Source organism: Trichosurus vulpecula, chromosome 2, assembly GCF_011100635.1.
Source record: "Trichosurus vulpecula isolate mTriVul1 chromosome 2, mTriVul1.pri, whole genome shotgun sequence".
In the NCBI taxonomy this organism is placed as follows: Eukaryota; Metazoa; Chordata; class Mammalia; order Diprotodontia; family Phalangeridae; genus Trichosurus; species Trichosurus vulpecula.
Window position 1 is genome coordinate 446,766,068 of NC_050574.1, and position 16,880 is coordinate 446,782,947.

At 33.5% G+C, this 16,880-nt stretch overlaps 1 protein-coding gene across 1 annotated transcript; it reads right to left on the bottom strand.

The window, feature by feature from the left end:
- Positions 1 to 5,805: 5,805 nt before the first annotated feature.
- Positions 5,806 to 11,080, bottom strand: LOC118837340 (perilipin-3-like). The gene is made up of 2 exons (XM_036744207.1): positions 11,058 to 11,080; positions 5,806 to 6,991 (listed from the first exon to the last, which is right to left on the bottom strand). Exons 1-2 carry the CDS (start codon positions 11,078 to 11,080, stop codon positions 5,806 to 5,808), a joined length of 1,209 nt encoding a protein of 402 aa, XP_036600102.1.
- Between the last annotated feature and the right edge of the window lie 5,800 nt (positions 11,081 to 16,880).

Below are 16,880 nucleotides of genomic sequence, written 5' to 3' on the forward strand. Positions count from 1 at the left end.
CACATATACATATACATATATGTATGTGTATATATGCATATGTGTATGTATATATACATATATATTTCTTTTTTTGGCATAACTGTTATAAGCCTCCCTTTTCTGAAAAGCCACGCTTCTAATAAAATATCCTTCCCATTAAAAATAGGAATAATCAATCAAAACAAAACCCCACATTATCCACATACAAAAATGTATGCCACATTATACACCTTCAGCCCATCATGTCTCTGTTAGTAGCAGGTAACATACTTCATTACTAGTCTTCTGGAGTTATGATTGTTCATCAAACTGAACAGAATTCTAAACTCTTTAAAAGGTTTTTTTTTTTAATCCACCAATGTAGATATCTTAAAACTTGCTCTCCTGGTTCCCCACCATTTCGAACAAGTTTGCCCAAGTTCCTCAGAACTCTTTACTTTCAGTTTTGATAATATCATGATTTCTTCAACTAATCCCAAATTGATACATATTCCATTAATTTCTTATCCTTCCCCCCAAAAAAAGCAGTTCTTATAAATATTGGATGTATGTATGTATCCTTTTTTTCCTGTGTTTTATCTATTTGGATAATATTCCTAATTGAATTCCCATTGGCTCCAAGTATATTAATGATTGAAAGACTTCAGATATACTTCCAAATATTTCCAGAAAGGCTAGAAAAATTCACATATCCAACAATAGTTAATTATTTTTCTTGTTTCTCAAAACTGTTCTGTAACATTTTCTCTTTTTATGACTCTTTTATCATGAATGTAAGATGGAACCTCAGATTTATAATTAATTTCTCTTATCTTTAGTGATTTGTGGAAATTTTATGATTGATGATAACATCTCTCATATATAACACTTTTTCTCCACTGATGTTGACAAGTCTTGGTACAGATGCTCACCACCTCATTCATTAAATATTACAATACTTGGTCTACTTGACACATCTGTTTCCAGTCTAGTCCATTCTCCACTCAGCATTCAAAAGGATCTTCTTTAGTAGCCAGGTCTAACCATATTGATCTTATTCTTACAACAAACCCCAAGGAACACCCATAACCTCCAGGAACAAATATGAAATTCTATGTCTTTCAAAGTCCTTCAAAATCTTATCCTCTTACTACTTATTCCAGGCTTATTACACTTCACACAATTAAATGTCTTTCTCACTTTGCCCTATTGGTATTGTTAATATATGGAATATATTATGTTTGTGTTGTTTTATTTTCTTTTTTGTGACTTTTTAAAAATCTTTATTTCAAATTATTTTCTTGGAATTTCTAGGATTTATCAAGTAGAATATCATCTCTCCCAAAATTAAGCTTTGTCTCCACTTTTCTTATGTATATTCCCTTCATTTATTTTTCTTATAATATTGTTATAACTAGTGTTTCTAGCATTATATATATCATAAGTTGTTAGAGGATATATTTAACATCTACTTTTATTAGTTAGACTTCTAACATTATTATATGAAAAGTAGGTTCTTGATCTGAAATAGTTATTATCTATCATATAAAGGAAACAGACACTTTGACACTTTCCATATATATTTATATAGATATAGATATATATTCAAAAATCTTGGATAGAATTAAATTTTGTACTTAAAGAGATTTTTTTAAATTTTAATAAAGCATGTGATTTTTAAAATTTACACAATCTATTATGGTTATAGTTTTCCTAATATTGAACCAACCCTGTACTCCTTGTATAAATCCTCTCTAGTCATAGTTTAAAATAAACATATTTTAAAATGTTTTCTTTTTCCTTTTTACATTTTTACTAATATTTTGCTCAATATTTTTGATCTGATATTCATTAAAATATTGTTTCATATCAATCTTTCTCTGTTTTGTCTCATGATAGACAGGAAACTATAAATTTATATAACAGAGAGAATTTGATGGGATCCATTATTTTCCATTATTGCAAACAATTTTTGTAATATTAAAATTAAGAATTTTTTGAATCTTCAAAACAATTCACTTTTGAATCCACTTGGCCCTATTTTTTCTCTTTAAAGTTTGTGTAAAGATTATTTAATTTCTTTTTCTGAGATTAGGTTATTTAAGTTCTCTATTTTCTTCTATTAATCTGAGTGCTTTATAGTTTATTAATGTTCATCAATTTTTTATATTTATTGCAATGCAATTGGGGTTGAGTGACTTGCCCAAGATCACATATCTAGTAAGTGTCAAGTGTCTGAGGCCAGATTTGAAATCAGGTCATCTGACTCCAATGTCAGTACCTAGCTGCCCCAATTTTCTGTATTTCTATTGATAACTTTTTTAGTTAACAGACAAGCTAACAGGTTATTATTATTATTATTATATCATCATCATCCACTTCCTAGTTTTACCAATTCAATTATTTTTTCTATTTCTTTGATTTCCATTTAGTCTGGTCTATCTTTCAGAGAATCTATTTCTTAGAAAATATTTCCATTTTCTTTTCTAAACTGCTTCCCTTGCAATTGCTGTCCCTAGAGCTCTTATTTCACTAAGAATTTATTTAAAACAAAACTGACTTCATTTTTTAGGTATTCATATTCCTTTTGAATGAACCTTTCCCCATGTTCCCATAAGTTTCTGCTTTTTAAATATCTATTCTTAAGGGTTTGTCTTTTAAGCATCTTTGGAATCACAATATTTCTATGCAGTATTAACTTGTATCTTGTTTATTTATATCTCTTGAATGATTTTCTGATTTTTTGCAAGGCCTACCTCCTACTTACCTCTCTTCTGTTCTCAGATGTGGTAGACTGAACCTGTTCCAACTTTCTTCTTGAGCCCCTTTCCCTGGGCTTTCTTTGTTCTATCTCCACTAGTTGGAGGTCTTAGGCTACCCTGAATTCTGAGAGTCTATAGAGCTGCAATTTTCAGTACCCTCTGGAGCATCTCAGGTCACATTACAACACACATTTCTTCTCTTTAGGGTATGCCAGCCTAACTGTCATTCAATATATTCTGACTTCAAAATCCAAGTTTTCAAAAGTGCTTCAGGTTCTTAACTAACCTGATAATTTCCTTTCTGTGCACCAAAATCTTCCTGCCTCCACATATAGGACCTGAAGGTTTTAGATAACCTTTGAGAGTATCTGTTCTGCAGTCAGCCTTGCAACTTATTTATCTGTGTTCCCACTAGCTTTTTTGTTGGACTTTTCCAATGCCCTCAGGATTTTGTTCTTGTTTTCCAGGTAGAATCTTGAGCTAGGCAATAACACTTAGTATATTACCCCATAGAAATGCTTTTAATCATTATTCAACCTAGTACTTGTTTTCATATCTTTCCTGTAGTACATTGGTGGGAAATGTCCTTCCTTTTAACTTTTCACAAGGCCATCTTAACCAAAAATTTCAACATTAATTTATGAGGAAGGTGAAGTGAAATAGTCAACATATCACTCAATCTGGATTCAGAAGACCAAGAACAAATTCATACTTCAATACTAACCACTTTCATGTTCCGGATCTAAGGACTTTATCATCCCTAAGGTCTAAATTCCTCTGGCAAAGAGAAGACTTTGGCATAGCAATCCCCAAGATTCCCTCCATTTCCACCTCTGTAATTCTATTACATTTATCCCCAAATGGTTCCTTCTTCTCTTTATGATGTTTTCTGTTCCTACTAATTTGGTCCTACCCATAGAGACTTCTGTTGGCTCACTGTTTCCTTTGCAAAAAGGAGATATCCAGATATAAGGGCATTTCAGGTCCTCTATTTCCTTTTACTCATATACCCTTACTTTTTGCTTGTAACACTTCCTTTCCCTGAAATATTATTTAATGTCCCTTCCTTCCTGAGTTATATTTTTTAATGCAGTGTGCCATCATAAGCTTAACTCAACAATTCTCCCTTTGTTTTCTTAATAGCTGTCAGAAAATTAAATTTCTGAAAAAGACTAAACTCTTTTATCATTTAAGTTTCTAAAGTAATAATTTATCTTATTTTATGCTATAGTGAATTCTTTATATTTTTCAGTTCCTGTTGTTTGAGGAATTTCTATACCATTTGCCCTGTTTATCATGATAGGAATTATTCAAGTACTTCCCTCCTGCTGAAAATTCATCTTTAAATTTAATTTTTTTTTCAGAGTATATAATTTTCTGGTACAAAAATTATTTTCTTTGCTTTTAAAAATATCATTCTTCCATTTTTTAAAAAAATCATAGACAAGTAGTATGTGTATGGAAATCAGACTCCTTCATAGTGGTAGAACTTCTTATTTCCATGGTCTTTGTTACTTAATTCTAGAATTTGATCACACCATTTCTGGGTGCCTTGAAATTAAAATTTCTTTCTGTTAACATCCTATTAATTTTATCACCTGGTCATTTTGACCTAGGTTTCAAATACTTTTAAACAATTTCCTTGTATAAATTTTTGAAAGGTCTTTTTTAAGAATTCTTATTTCATTGTATTTTTCTGGGAGACCAATAAATCTCAGATTTTCTTGTGACATTCTATCCTTAAATTTAGTTGTTTTGGCTTGTAGCAATTTATGGTTTTTTAAATGTTTAAAATTTACTTCCATTAATTATCCTTTTATCTCTGAGTTCTTATATTTCAAAACTGTGTATAGCATTTTCAAATAAACCACTGATTTAAAAAAATTCTCTGTCATTGAAACAGAGCAGCACTCTGGAAAGATAAATAGATTTGAAACCAGAAGAGACACATGCTTTGTCACTGTGGGACCTTGAACAAATTACTTCACACCTCAAGGTCCAGCTCAAAAATATATAATCCATGATTCCATCTAAACAATACATTCTCTCATTGATTTTTCTATGAAATATTTAATTCTTGCTAATTTCCATTGTCATTTTCCTTTTTTCTGTTTTGAAAGCACAAATATACATACATATATTTGTATGTATATATATATGTGTGTGTGTGTGTATATTTGTATATATATGTATATATATTTGTATATATATATATGTATGTATATTTTTTTTTCTCATAGCAACTCCAGTAAATGTCTCATTCAAGCATTTGTGAGGTGAATATATTTTAAATAACTTTCTTAAAGTCACTCAACTAGTTAGTGTCAGAGCAAGGACATGAACTTATCTTCATATATCCAAGATGAAGTCATTTTTCTCACCTTACCACACTTTTGTATTTTCTTGGTATTATTAAACTTAAAAATTTGAGAGCCAACAGAGACTTTAGCCATTTAATTATACGCCCTTAATTTACATATAAGTGAATTGTTTGCCAGTGTGATAAAGTGACTCAGAATCATCTAGTCCCATTCCTTTCTTTAATCAAAGAGGTGGGGGACCTAGGCAAAGTCTCACAGTTTTCCTGTTTGTTTTTTTTAAGTGATTATTTGGTCTCCAAAATCACTTTGTAGTTTCCTAAGATATTTTAGTAATCATTTCTAGAAGTCTCTCTGATTTCATAATGGAGATTTTCTTCTGAGCTTTTGCATTGCTTTAAATTTTTTCCTCAGATATGTGAGATAATATGGATACTTATCCATTTTTATCCCCTCTATCGATTTTTCTGTGAAGTTTCTTTGTGATTCTTTACAGTCCCTTCTTTCATGGCCATTTTCTACCTTTCTTTGATTAATTACTTGCTGTTTTGAAAAGATGAGATGAGCTAGGATTTGATATAACCTGTAATTTAGCAATCTTATAAAAATCTTATTTTTTAAATCAGTAATTTTTTTTTAATTTTTAATGCAACTTTATTATCCTAATTTGAAAAGTATTAAGAGTACAATAAAGATCACCCCAATTCCATATGATAATTCAAGATGCTTTTTCTTTAGGAAGTGCTACCTCTGGGAAGGAATATTCAGAAGGGGGGAAATGATCCTGCAATCCAACCAGAAGCAATATCACCTTCTAAGAAACAGAGCAATTTTTCTAAGCTTCCCTGGGCTTTGGTCAGCTTTAACTGGCTAAGTATCAGATTATGCTTGTTTAGATCTTGAAAACTACCACTTGTGGAAAAGGTGGTATGAAGCTCCTCCATGTCACAGCAAGCCTGTTGGAGATCGTCTTGTATACTGGTTGGGAGACCAAGGACCTGAGGCATGAGGTCCATGAAGGCCGACTGTAATCTCAGAGAAATTCTGCAGGACATGTGCAGAGTCAGGGCTTCAAGGAACTCTAAGTCTGATAACTTTGTATCACCATCGACATTTTCAAACTGGCTCCACTTGATCCACAGCTCAAAAAGGGCCTTATGGCTATTCTGCCCATCCACAGAACCTTGCTTTCTTTGATAAGCCCATTCAATTGCTTCATAGAGATGGTACAAGAGTTTTCTGATGTTGTTCCTGGCACCTCTGATATTTTCCAATGCCTGCTTATACACCTGGGGCTGGAGGTGGCTTGGCAGAAAACGTAGTGATGTGAAGTAGGCTGTGCCTTTTGAAGACACGTCTCCAAAACAACCTCTATCTTCCTCCTCATTTGGCAAGAGTGGGAAGTATTTGTCCATAGTCATTTTGCATTCTTCTAGTATTTCTTTCTCCTCTTGGGTTTCAGACCAGATTTTCTCTTCATCAGACACAGACCTTGTGCTCACATTACTGAGGCTTATGGCATCGTCCTTGCTCGAGTAACCACTACTGGCATTCATCAATGAATCACTTTCTTTTGATGGTTGAGCTTTGTCAGGTATGATCTCTTTAGATGAAGGCGATATCTCCTGTGGTACTTGTGGTATGCTCATTCTCTCTTGGCTGATAGGCTCACTTGAAACTTTGTCAGTAAGCCTAGCTTCAACCTCTTTTGCATCAGTAAGTATCTCAGAGACAGTCTTCTCCATCTGTGATGGGCTTGTTCTGGTTTCTGCTAGATGGAGAGTCTCTTTGCCAACAGTGGATATACAGTCCATGCAAGACTCCTTTATGCCAGTAGCAGTGATATGGATAAAGCTATACCCAGCCCTTTTTTCTTCCCAGTACAATACTTGGGCTGGGCCTGAGAGCAAGGGCTGGCCAGAGTCCTGCTCCCGGTTGCTCCCACACCAACTGCAAAAGGAAAGAGAATAAATCAGTAATTTTTAAAAAGAAAAACAGGAATGCATATACAATAACAAATAATTTTAAGATTTAAACTAAAGATTAATTTTAAAGATATCTTTCTTCAAATATTTAATTTCTTTCAAATATTCCTCTAAAATTCAATTTTATTTATATTATTTTTTCTAAAATAGTAATAATTTGCCAAAAGTCTATCATAAATCCAAATATTCAGTGAAAACAAAAAAAGAGATGTCTTAACTTTATCAAATAACAAAATTTGGTGTAAATTGCAAAATGATTTAAATTTGATAAAATAGAGAGCTGAATAAATTCTACAGAGATGATAGAAATGGAAATAATCACAATATTAAACTACTACAATTTGAGATAAATAAGAGAAAATAGAATAAAAGATTCTAAAAATGAAACCTTTGAGAATGCAAAGGATTTCATACCATGAAAGTAAAACCATATGAGGTTTTAGCTGAATACATTTTTAAATCATTGCCAATTAGCAAAAATTCAGTATATAATGTAAATCATTTCTATACCAAGCAAACAGTATTCTATAAATTGTTCTGATGGTGTCAAATTGTATATCTAAGCCAAGGAAGTATGTGTTATATAAATTACCATTGGAATACTTTTTAAATACAAATGTTACAGAAGCATATTCACACACTCCTTTGGGGTCATTTCTACCAGAGGGATAATTTTTGTTAGGAATTTTAGTTCAGTAGTGTCTTCAATATTTGTTTTTTCAAATTTATATAAAGAAAGTTATTGCATATTTGTGCATTTAGTTTATCTTTAGTTTGTTGTGAATGTTTATTATAGCTTAAAGTAAAAATATCTAAATATAATTTTACTGGAATTCTTCAGATCTAAAATTGTACTGTTTTGAACAAAATTTTATTGACATTTAGTTAATCTATTATTACTAGAATACAATTGTCATTTTACTTTTTTTCAAATAAAAATATTTTTCCCCCAAAGGCAACAGTTTTAATTCATCCAAGATTTGAACTGGCAAAATCCACAGGGCTTGAAGGTGCAAAGATAAATTCCCTTGTTTCAATGAGCTTGATTGGAGAGAGAAGTGACATTGCAGATGAAGATACATGATAATTATGGTATACTAGGCCAGACCTGAATAAGGCCTAAGCAGTAGCTCAGGTCTGGTATTGGAGTGCAATGAAACAATGATAACCCATCTAAAAATGGAGATTTACCTAGCTAGAGCAGAGGAAGGACATTCAGAATAGAGAAAGACTTAAGAAAAGATAACACTTTGATTCCCATTGTTCATTCTGGTAATTTGCAACCAGAAGCTGAAGGGATGGTATTTGGTCTCTCATATCCTGGTTATTGTACTCAGGAACTGAGGAAGCTATATCCATTGCCTGCATCTTAATGTCCCAAGTGAATATGTCAAGCACAGTTCCAATAACACAAGCAAATTGCCTATGGTCACACAACTAAAAAGTGTATTGGACAGTATTTTGAATGCAAATCTTAGTAACTCCAAGTACAATGCTTTATCCATTCATCTACCCAAATACTTAATCCAGCACAAAATCCAAGATTGTTAAGTGTATTGCTTTACATTAGTATCATGATTTTATAGTCACTAATAATGAGATATATAATGTAAAGCATGCAATCAAAATCCTCTGAGGAGTTTTAAAAAATTCCCTTGGCTTCTTTTTTCTTTGAATTAGATGCTTCCATGTTATTGTTTTTCTTTTCTACATAGTTTTAGGTATATCTGAAGAAATACTGTAAAACAAACTTTGATTTATTCTCTTAAAATATTATGTGTTTTTCAAGTTATATTATACATATACAAAAATGTATATACAGATATACATACATATATGTAGGTGGCATGTATGTATTCTGGATATTATTTTGGTCTTTCAAACAGGCAGACATTTGCTTTTTGGTTATTAAACACTTTAGTGACAGTTTTGAATTATGAAGCCTTTTGGCTTTTAAAGTTTACGACACATTTCTCATTGTACTTCTAAAAGGAGTGTACATGTATGTGTGTATGGAATATATTTTGCCCTTTCCCATTTAAATCTATAACTAATAATGAGTAATTCTGTGAAAGCGTTTAGAGGAACTTGTATACCGTAGAATCATGCAGGAATGTTAATGTCCATATGCATATATACACATGCAGTCAACGCTCAATTTATTTTGGGGGGCGGGGTAACACTCCTAGGGAACATGCAGAAGTCCAAAATGTTGACACATTTAACCTAAGAGAAATAGGGGGTTAGGTTTCTGTGACCACCAAAAACTATAATCTTTCACTAGATACAGCTGAAAATGCACTTTTCTGCATATAATTCTTGATAACAAAACACTAATTCTTATAATATTCATTTTTTGTAACACAGTAACCATGAAATAACCCATAAAATGCAGTACACAAAATAAAGCAGGTGCCATTCAATATATTTTCTTCCTAGTAATTCCTTAGAATTCTGTAACCTTTTATGCTACCATCTCAATTAAAACAAACATTGACTTCATACAATATTCACTTTTCATAACATATGAAATCTAGTGTCATAAATACTACATAGCAAATAAAATACTTAATTTAGAAAGAATTTTTAACTCGAATGTTACTGTCCACTGTGTCAGATGGCAGTAGGAGTGCGCTGCATTGTTAACCTCTCTACCGGTCTACTGAAAACCAAGGAGAAGTTGCTGTGACTGTAGTTGCTGGTATTGGAAGTGAGGTCTCCACATCACCTCTGACACTGTTCTTTAGGCCTGGTGGATGGCATTCAAGTCCATGAAGGCCGCAGCAGCTTGCTCAGATAAGCAGGGGTATAATTGCACATAGAACTTGAGTTTTAAAGGCAAAGAATGAAAATATGCAACAAATGCATGGGGAGGGCCTTACTCTACAAAGTCAGAATGAACAAGACCAGTGAAGTGCCTAATAGTGGCTCCACAAACATGTTTATTTCATCTCTCATTTTCTTTATCTCCTGTGCTCAGCTGTGAGTGTGTGTGGTTGCCCATACAAATGTCAAAATAAGGTTATTAATAAAATCATGAGAATGCTTCAAGTCATGAAAGCTAAAGCACAAATATTGTGAATTGACTGTATGCACATGTGTATTTATTTGTATATATGTTTACATACTCTCTCTCTATATATATGTATATATACTTATATATATATATATGTATAGTATCTAGTTTATATGTAGCACCTTAAGTTTTGCATAGTGCCTGACAGATATTAGATCATTTTTTTCCTTGCAAAAATCCTGGGGTATAGGTGCTAATATTATCCCCATTTTATGGGTAAGGAAACTGAGGCAGATAGCAATTAAGTAACTTGCCAAAGCACACAACTATCATATGTCTGAGGTGGACTTTGAACTCAGATCTTCTTAACTATAAGTATAATGCTCCATCCACTGATTTGTCTCATCATACATATTAAATTACACACAGACACACAAACACACACATGCGTACGTACACACACACACACACACACACACACACTGAAAATAATCTTGTTTACTGTATATAAACCATAGTCTGTATTTTTCCCTTGAACTTTTAAACAAAACAGAAAAATAAAAATTGTGATTGGAGTTTTAAGGTCCACTACAGATCTTCCTTTTCAGAATGAATGGCTGAACTAGAATCAAAAAGGTACATTCTAAACCAGTAGGAAGAGATAAGAAAGATAAGCTTTTACAATTTTCATCAGAAAGGGGAAAACTTAGAGGTTAGCTGTAAGGGAACAATTGGAAGACATCAGGCCCAAATTAACAGCTCATATACATGAAAACACAGACATATTTCTACAAGAAAAAATTAAGCTTAAAAAATGAGAGACAATTCTTAATATAGCACAAAAGGAAATTGAGTGGGATGGAAACTCAAAGTCATATCCCTATTATTTGGTCAATTAAATATTTGGCTCATATTATCAGTAAGTATCTAAGTGGGAACAGACGATTCCATATGTGGTGATGTCTGCAGATTTAACCTGATTAAGTCATAAAGGAGTAAGTGAGTACCTACATACCTTTCTGGACTGTGATAGCCCATTCATCTCTGTTACAGTTTCCCATTGTTGATCATTCAAAGACAATTGAGGGACCCCAAGGAATTTTGCAAAATAAGATAAATATAAGCCTTAGTGGACCTTCCAGAGATTCCATTTAGAGAGTGCAGGATATATCTGGCGGGATGGGAGTGGAGGGGAATTATGTTAGGAATTACTTGAAACTTCATTAGATATCCTAAGTGTATTTTATTTTTTTCCAAATTATTAGAAAGACCAAACTTTTCTTTGGGGTGTAATAAAATTCAATACAGTGATTTGGACTTCTCTTCCATAAACAAGACGGCTGGGTGCAAAAGCTTGGTTCCTGATATGTCTGTATTCCTCTTTACCTATGTGTGCTCTGACCACATACACACACACAGACACACATACACACACACACACACACACAATTACTAACAGTGATACTTCTAAAGTAATGCAGGAAGTCAAATGCTGTGATTTCCTTTTAAAGGAAGGGAATTTCATCCTAAAAACTATTTTATATTAAGGAATAGAATAGTTAATGCTTCTTCCACAGGCTTTGACCCAATCTGCCTTAAAGTTTCCTGGACTCTTTTGGGTCAGTAAGTCAGTGGGTACCTGTAATGTTATGGAATAGGAAGATTCTCCCTGCTCATGTGTTCGATCACAGCTGTGATACTTCCTGAGTCACAAGAGCACATTAGGGGAGGAACTTGCCTAAAGAGGAGTTTTCTTAGGGGGAGGTTTGCTCAGTGGGAGGCTTGCTTAGTGGGAGTTTTGCTTGTAGGAAGGCTTTCACACCTGTTGGTACTAACCTAATTAGGCACTGAGTCAGGAGGGTTGTGATGCCTTCTGTCTCTGAGAAAAGTACATATATATTCCGAGGTTGGTATTTTGCTTTGGGGGCTCCCTCATGAGAAGGACCTTTTGATTCCCTGGACCGGATTCTGAGTAGCTGCTTTGTTCAGAGCCCCCTGACAACTCAGATGTAGTGGTGCTGCCTCAATTCAGTGGTGTGTGTAAGTGGTTGTATTACTTCAATCAGGCAGTTGGAGTCCTGTCTGTTGATCCTTGTTCTAAATTCTCTGTATTTTCTCCACGTTCAGGGTGCTGATCTTTCTCCTGCACTAGTGAATGTAATTTCAGCAAGATTGTTGACCTCTTTAAAAAGTTGCCTTTACTTTAAAAGCAAATCTAAGAACCTGCACTACCAGGCCATTCTGGCTGTACCAGGGTGCTTGCTGTTACAATGCCTTAGCTTTCTTTGTTTATTATTGCTATTTTTAAGGGGAATTACATATGGGTTTGAACTTTAAAATATAGCACTGGGACACTTATGCAAACTGCTTAACATGAAAGGGACACTAATGATTCTATTCCTTAATTTGAAACAAATTCCTAGTTGTAGAGGTATTTGATCTTCATCTAACTGATAGAAGTTTCCCTACCTGGAAGTTCCCTTTACCAGTGCAGTCACAGATTCAATTACTACCAAAATACCTACCAGATCAGACAATTTTATTTCAATTTTTAATTTTTCTCTAGATTTTTTTAGTACATTTCCTGAGGAGGTGACCTTGATGAACTTCACAGCTGTCCAACACAAAATCTCAGTTAAAAACAACTACAACCACAACAACCAGTACTATCCTCTGGACTTCACATGGGAGTAGAACCTCAATTTTTGTTCAGTCCAATACAGTTTTAGGGCATCCTTAACCTGATAAAAGATCTCCTCTTTGAAGAGACAGCCAGTTGGGATGGATGGATTTACCAGATAAATTTTAAATTTGAATTTTCCAGGTGCGACATGGGCCAACTGTGTTAAGCCCACCAAAAGCAATAAACATGATATTTTGCTTTATATAAAAAAGCTGATATTCCCACTAGGACTGTAGAGAAAATTATAAAGCAGGTAACAAGTCTTTTTTTCTGCTTTCCTACCTCTTTTTCTATGACCACTTCCTATTTCCTCTCTTCTTTGTCTTATCCATCAAAGAGCACCATTTTTCTAGTTATGGCAAATTAAAATTAAGTTTACTAATACAATTCAGTTACTACCTTCACGCATCTTTTGGCCATCCAAAGTTTTGTTGTACCCTATGCAGACCTTCAGCTCTCATCCAAAAAGTGTTCTATGCTCTAAAACTACCTTCCAATTTCTTATGTCCAGCACTCAAAAATCCCTTTTGCTTATTGTGGGTTTTCTCAAACAACTTTTCTGAAAAATATTTTTGCTAATTACTCTAATGGGGAAAATGGAAAAAGAACTATTTAAAGTTTTAAATAATTTATTTAAATTACCTTAATTCTAGAGGTATAATACTAGCTGCGTGACTTTGGGTTATATTAGTTACCTAAACAAGATAGGATAAAACATAGAACTAGATTAAACTATAAATATAAAACATATTGTCCTGTTGCTGTACTTGTACTATCAATTTGAGCCTATTACTTAAGGAAAGGAAGGGGTGGTAGAGAAAGGAATGAAATGAATGTTTTACAATAAGGGGAAAGGAAGGTGAGCATGTATATAGTATTCACAAATGTTTTAGTCTCAAGGATAATTATGATGTTTTGACAAGTTTGCTGGTATACATGCCAGTCATTCATAAACACACATATACATTTTCAAAGGGAGATAACATGGGTACATCCTGAATACAGTGCTTCCTTCAGTTGAGTATTTAGGAACTTATGTAACAAGTTATTTATACTGAGATATGAATGACTAATACTTTCAATTTCAATGCTAGAATTTAACTATTAAATGAATTAATAAAGACCAAAGGAGATATCAATTTTATGCAAAGTGTTTTGTAAATTTGTAGTTGATAGCTATGTAAAATAGTAATATTAAAGATGATAATCTTAATCTCTGGGTTTTACTCTTCTATGTCTGAAATTATCTTAATTTATATAGTTAAAACATTTATGCTTTCATCGAAACACTAGGAATTAAAGAATAATTAATTTGGAAAAATCCCATTAATTAATACTCTATTTTCCAAATTCACTGTGCTTCTGTATTCCATCCCAAAATCTGGAAGTTTGTATAGTCTTCCTCAATCTACGAAACTAACTGGTGAGGGGCAGCTAGATGACACAGTGAGTAGAGCACCAGCCCTCCCTGAGTACAAATTGGCCTCAGACACTTGACACACTTACCAGCTGTGTGACCTTGGGCAAGTCACTTAACCCTAATTCCCCTGCCGTCCCCGCTCCAAAAAAAAGAGAAACTAACTGGTGTCAAGAACTTCAGTTTATAAGGTAGGGGAAAAAAGTAAAGGATAGATGGGTGACATATACCAAGTAACTCAGCCCAAAACTTCCCTAGAAACAAATATCTCTCATTGCCAAATGTATAAGGCTTTATCATTAAGCACATAATTTGGGACAGTAAAAAAGAGAAAATTCAGAAGAGGCATGTCTTAAATACTCCCTCTGACAGTTGCTAAAACTTTTTGTCCACATGCAGGTTACTTATTTTTTCAAAACCTCAGTCTCCTTATTCCTAAAATGGGGTTAATAATGTCTACACTAACAGCTTCTCAGGGCTCAGGTGAGAAAATGCAGGCAAAGCACTTTGCAACCATTGAAATGCTATGTAAACATGAGCTCTGGTTATCTTTTCAACTTATAATTATAACCTGAATGTTCATCAAGGGACTTGAGAATAATGTAGAATTATGTAAGGAGCTTGATTTGAACAGCTCAAAATTAGTTCTAAAGACACCTAAACAATCTGGAATTATTTTTTGCAGGAATACAGCTGCAATAAACAGAAAAGAACACTTTAAAAAGAGGAATATAGCCCTTGTATCTTTTGTTAATGTTCATCTCTTAATGTAGACAGAGGTGTGTGTGTGTGTGTGTGTGTGTGTGTGTGTGTGTGCATGCATGTATGTGTGTGTGATTCTCTAATATTTCTCCATACAATACCATCCTAACTCTAGATTACATTTACAATGTGTCCAGAGAATCTAATTGTCTCCTTGTCCCAGGAGAATAGGAATCATTTTAAAGTTGGGAAAGGAAGTGTCTGCAGATGAAGTAAATAGTTATTTTATAATCATCATTTGACTCTTTTCATTTATTTGTTCAGAAAATAAGTGCAATGTCTCTAAAGAATAAAGAGATTCTTGTTTCAAATTTTTGAAAGGAAATCTCTTTTCTTGAGGCATGAGATGGATGGCTGCACTTCTAAATATTTGACCACCTCAAAAATGTGATAATTCTTCATAGATATATTTGTCTCCAAACTTCCAATATTGCAGAATTTGAAATGTACTAAATAGATAACATAAAGTGGATTATTTTTGTTGTTGTTGGGTCATTTTTCAGTCATGTCTGACTCTTCATGACCTCATTTGGGGTTTTCTTGACAAAGATACTGATGTCATTTGCCATTTCCTTCTCCAGCTCATTTCAGATATGAAGAAACTGAGCCAGATAGGGTTAAGTGACTTTCCCAGGGTCACATAGCTAATAAGTAAGTGTCTGAGGCCAGCTTTGAAGTCACAAGATGAGTCTTCCTGATTCCAGGCACAAAACTCTATCTGTGCCACCTAGCTATTCCAACAAAATGGATTACAAAGAAAAATTATGATTATCATCAAAATTTGGGTGTCTATGATTTCAGTGGAATGGGAAATTTCTTTGCCAACACAAATCACAACCTATTTATAACTTCAAAGATAAGTTTTACAGACTTTCCTGAGATTTAGGTTCAATGATTTGTCTATGGTCACATAGCTAATACATATCAGAGTTAGAATTTGAACCCAGGTCTTTTTAATTCTAAGTCAAGCACTCTATTCAGCAAGGTACATTGTCTCTCATCCCAAATATTACTATTTTAGCATTTCATGCTTTATTTATTAGCATTGTAACATATTCTGAGTACCATAAAACATATTTTGATTCTTGACACTTTTGAAAGATGTAGGCTTGATGCTATGGATTATTTAGACAAGCTAGCATAACCTGGATTACAATAAAGGAAGGAAAAGGGAAAAAAAAGCATTTATACAGTGTGTACTATGTGCCAGTCATTGTAAGCGTTTTACAAATATTTCTTTCGATCCTCACAACATCCATATGAGGTAGGCACTATGATTATAACCATCTAACATTTGAAGAAATTAAGGCAAAAAGAGGTTAGGTGACTTGCCCAGAGTCCCATAGTATCTGTGGCTGGATTTGAACTCATGGGTACCTGATTCCTACAGTAGTTATGTGCATATTTATAGAATGTTTGCCTCATGCATTTGCACAAAGTTGAACTTTCAATACATGAATTTTGACTCATGATTTCTTTTTTATTTTTCTAGAATAAACTTTCCTTATTAAATGTTACATTTACAAATATAATGCATACTAGCAGCAGCAGTGAGCTTAGGGAGTTGTGCCTTCCCTACAATCAGTATGAAAAATCCATCAATGTTATTGTGGATCTTGTAATACTTTTCAGGATCACAGCTTATCCTGCCAGTAAATATCAGCACACATACTTTTGCATTTATCCAATGGTATGGCAATCATTGAGTGTAATGTTTCTGACTACTAGCTTTTCAGAATGGTCCAATAAAGCTAACCTCAAATAATTTGTTTAGAGATTCTCCACCCTTCCAGTAGGATTTCAAGATTCTTAGGGCCCAACAGTGGCATCCAACATAGTCTTTAGAAAATGAAGGCTCCCAGAAAAAAAGAGTTCAATTATATCTTCTGACACATTTAAGATAGAGTGAGTTGCCCTATTGACAACAAAGTGTTTTTGCCTTCTACATGGTATGAAAAATTACAAGTGGTGTAGCC

Coding starts and splice junctions, on each gene's coding strand:
- LOC118837340 (XM_036744207.1), bottom strand. CDS start 11,080: ATGGGCTATCACAGTCCAGAAAG. Junction 6,992..11,057: donor GGCTATCACAGTCCAGAAAG/GTATGTAGGTAC, acceptor TTCCTTTTGCAG/TTGGTGTGGGAGCAACCGGG.